This window comes from Sander vitreus, chromosome 1 (genome assembly GCF_031162955.1).
Source record: "Sander vitreus isolate 19-12246 chromosome 1, sanVit1, whole genome shotgun sequence".
NCBI classification, from domain to species: Eukaryota; Metazoa; Chordata; class Actinopteri; order Perciformes; family Percidae; genus Sander; species Sander vitreus.
In genome coordinates, this window is record NC_135855.1 from 27322967 (window position 1) to 27326837 (window position 3871).

A 3871-nucleotide genomic window follows, 5' to 3' on the forward strand; every position below is an offset into this window, starting at 1 on the left:
TGAATTCAGTTTCCTCAAAGCCCTTCCAAAAGCCTTACATTTAACTAACAGAAGTCATAGATTTTTTTTTTCCGTTTACTGCTTTACGCAGTGATGTTAGTTATAAAATGTTTTTGTATCAGATTGCGGGCTGTCAGGAGAGGTTGTACACTTACAGTCGCATTATTAGGTGCTTTCCGACCGGATAGTACTTGTACTTTTTGGAGGAAAAGTACACTTCTAAGCAGTTCTAAGAACTACTCTCCCCCAAAATCTTTTTTTTCCGTTTGCTTTCCCACTGGCCAAGTGGCCATAAGGACTGGTAGGAGGGGTAAGGGAGTGACGCTAGCACGGCAACAGTCTTTGCCGGTGAGCCGCAGGACACGCTTGTGAAGTTTAACTCCGAAAAGACAGTTAACCACAGGTTCCCGTTAATCTTATGATGGACGTGTTGTGATATTTAAACAAACGAACCGTCAACGGCGAAATAAAAGCCTCTTATTTACGAGAGCAGTCTGAACAAGAGCGACGAGCTAGAGGCCGGGGTAGGTGCTTGCTGGCTGTCGCCTCACGTCATGGAGGTTCTCAACTCCGAAAACTTTGAAGTAAATTGTCAATTCGGCATCAATTTTCGCAAAGACTGCCTATATTCGAAATCGAAACAGTTAATTTCTCGCCTAAAACGTTGTCAGAAGTGAATTTAATGATGAATAAGTCAATTGTTGTTAAAAATGTCCCGTTGTTGCTCTGTCTGCAAGTTTCGAGTTGGCAGTGGGCGTAACTTAGAAGTTCGACCAATCAAGTACACCTAGGAAAAGGGAAAAGGGAAAAGACCCTGCTCTGAAGTAGGAGCTAAAAAAAGTACACTACTGAGGCCAGAGGAACTTAAAAATCCCCAAATTTTTCCTGTCGGAACGTGTCGGTGTTCTAGGAACGTTTAGTTCTAAGAACTGCAAAAATCCCTCCGGTCAGAAAGCCCCTATTGTGACAGTGGATTGTGCTGCTGGAGGCTGTTCAATCCTTTTTTGTGAAGTTTCAGTTAGCTCCATCAGATCCGTAGCAAACACTGTCACTACTGCTAGCTGCAGCAGCTACGAAGCTTATCCAAGTGTTGATTTTAGCAAAATCTTTCATCAAAACATTCAATCATTTTGAATTGGTGAATCCACCCATACATTTTCTGCCGCGTATCTGTAAGGCTGTTTTCTGTTAATGTTGTGTTCATACTGTATAATGGTATTGGTCAGGAAGCCCAATAAGCTACTACATTTAAATAAATGCTGAATCTTGTCTTAGTCATGAAAAAACTTGTTGGCATTATCTGTGTCTGCCTGCTCATGTATGTATGTATGTATGTATGTATGTATGTATGTATATATATGTGTGTTAATGTCTTTCTTTGTTGGTGTAGTTCTTCTCTCCTTTGAATCCCCTGAGGGTCCACGTTGATGTGGCTCCCAACGGGAAGTCGACTGGAGAAGCAGATGTGGAGTTTCGCTCCCATGAAGACGCCGTGGCAGCCATGTCTAAAGACAAGAACCACATGCGTATGTCCTCCCGTTTTCTTTTTCGGCATGTCTTTGTCTTTTAATCCTAGTATTTATACATGACATTATTTGAGATATTTCAGATTGTACTTAAACTTGGACATAAAGCAGGTGAATTTAATTTACATTAAACGGTAGAAGAAACACAAGTTCTTCAGTATGAATGACTGATTGATTGATTGATTGATTGATTGATTGACTGATGTTTTCTCCACAGAGCATCGCTATATTGAGCTGTTTCTTAACTCAACAGCTAGTGGAGCAGCTGAAATGAGTGAGTTTTCCTTATCTTTTATGATAAATAAAAGTTGGGTGTTTAGTTCTTTTATCTTAATTGTTTAACTCACGCTAGCCATGTTTCCATCCACACGTTTTGATGTGAATTAAGTAATATTGAATGAAAAATGCCTTATGGAAACAGTAAAATTTGATTGAATATCGACACAAGGTTTGTACGTTTGATCTCATTAGATTTTCTCTTAATCGGTAAACGGCTTATGCGATAAACGCTGATGCAAACATTATTTGCAGAATAAATAATGAATTGCGATTTACGTTTTAGGTCATTTTATGGTTGCAACCCGCCATAAAACGAAGAAGAAGTTGTTTTAGGTCATTTCTGCCACGGATTTCTGCTTTCTTTGCAGACATGGCGGGTGTCAACAAAGACCGATAAGTGGACGAACGAGGCGACGAGACTTTTAAAATTTAATTAACGAGCAAACTTTAACGGCTATATGTCGCTATCAGCTGGCACATAAGCACTATTACAACTGAATGTTCATGAAAATGAATGGAAACAACTTAAAATGTCTCAAATATATTCAATATACCAATTTGACCACAAAACGGCATGTGACGTCATTACGCACAGGTTTTTATTTGCTTTAAAGCCCTTGGGTGGAAACACGCTTTCACCGACTTTATTCGCGTGAATGTTTTTAGCGAACTTCAGATAATTCGACTGACAAGTGGATGGAAACATAGCTGTAGTCATTACGGTCATAAGAAATGACTTCATCCTTTTTACACTGATCTATCTTTTCAAAACCATCTCAGGTGGTGGCGGCGGCGGTTACTATGGTAACTCAGGAGGGGGCGGAGGCTCACGGAGCAGCGGGCTGCGAGGTTCATACTGATGATGTCATCCCACGCTTCCAATCCATCCTGGCGTTTGTCTCGCGTCTCTTCAGGCCACATTCACTCGATTACTTTTTCTAAGCAGAAGAGCTGATCTGAAGTCAGTCAACAGCCGTTCTTTTTATGGTGGTTGTACTAAAATCTTATTTCAGATACTAGAACAGATCAGATATGACCTCAACAAGCACTGTTATTATACCATTCCTAAACGCATATGAAGAACGTAACTTGTCAATATTAGGATGTTGGAGCTGTTGTAGGTGCTAAATGTGGTTAATGGGACATATAGAGGATTTCTTGTTTCTTACATTTTTAAAACAATTGGTTATAGTAATAGTTTTTCATGATTTACATCAAAAGTAAGCTTTTTTTATTTTTTTAAAAATCAAACACGATTTATTTTGTCAGTTTTGACAAAATTTGACACTTTAATTTGTCTTGTTTCACATTTCACTGTTAGTCAGTGCAGAGGAGACAGAACTTCATAGAACACAGATGAACAGCTGAGGGATTTAATAAGTAGAAAAGGATCGTTTTGAGCATGGTCACTTTGAATCTAATCAGTTGATGTGAACTTTGCTTTGGATTGGATGACGGGCTGGGGTGAATGATGCTCTTTAGGAGGTGGAGCAGTGAGAAGCAACGTCAAAACATTCCAAGAATCGAAGTAAGAAATTCTGATTTGAAAAAAAAAGGTTTATAAAATCTTTATTCTGGTTTAAACTTATTTTCAGCAGTACATTTGACCAAGCTGTAATATACTAATTCAAACTGGATTTCAGATCAGCTTTTCTGGTTTGAAAAGTTTGACAAATGTGAGCCATTGTGTTTTTTATGAATGTTTTCACAGTTCATTACAGAATTTAAAACTAAGTTGAATATATATATTCCACTCTCAAAGAGTGAGAGTGAAATAAAGTCTCTATATTTGAGCTGTACATTTTGCCTAATAAATTTTATATTTAATTATTTCTTTCTCCCTGACTCTAGCATCACTTTTGAAGAGGTATTTGTGTTAAGGTTTTGAATACATCTGAATTAAAAAATATAATAATCAATGAATCCTCTGCTTATGAGGTGTGTAATGAAGAAACAAGTTAGTGGATTTCAGTGGAACACAGGAAAAAGGCCGAACAGTGCAACAGGAGTAAATGTTCACAGAAGAAATTTCAATAATGTACATTAAAATGACAGTAAACAACATG

The 3871-nt window shown here is 38.1% G+C and overlaps 1 protein-coding gene across 4 annotated transcripts in view; it reads left to right on the forward strand.

The window, feature by feature from the left end:
* The window catches only part of hnrnph3 (heterogeneous nuclear ribonucleoprotein H3 (2H9)), a 13492-nt gene extending 9857 nt beyond the window's left edge, over positions 1 to 3635 (forward strand). For all 4 annotated transcript variants that reach the window (XM_078250840.1, XM_078250869.1, XM_078250849.1 and 1 more), the window contains exons 9-11: positions 1391 to 1526; positions 1744 to 1800; positions 2586 to 3635. In XM_078250840.1, the coding sequence (XP_078106966.1) occupies positions 1391 to 1526; positions 1744 to 1800; positions 2586 to 2665 (273 nt within the window). In that variant the 3' untranslated portion in view covers positions 2666 to 3635. The remainder of the gene's footprint in view (positions 1 to 1390; positions 1527 to 1743; positions 1801 to 2585) is intronic.
* The last annotated feature ends 236 nt before the right edge of the window (positions 3636 to 3871 follow it).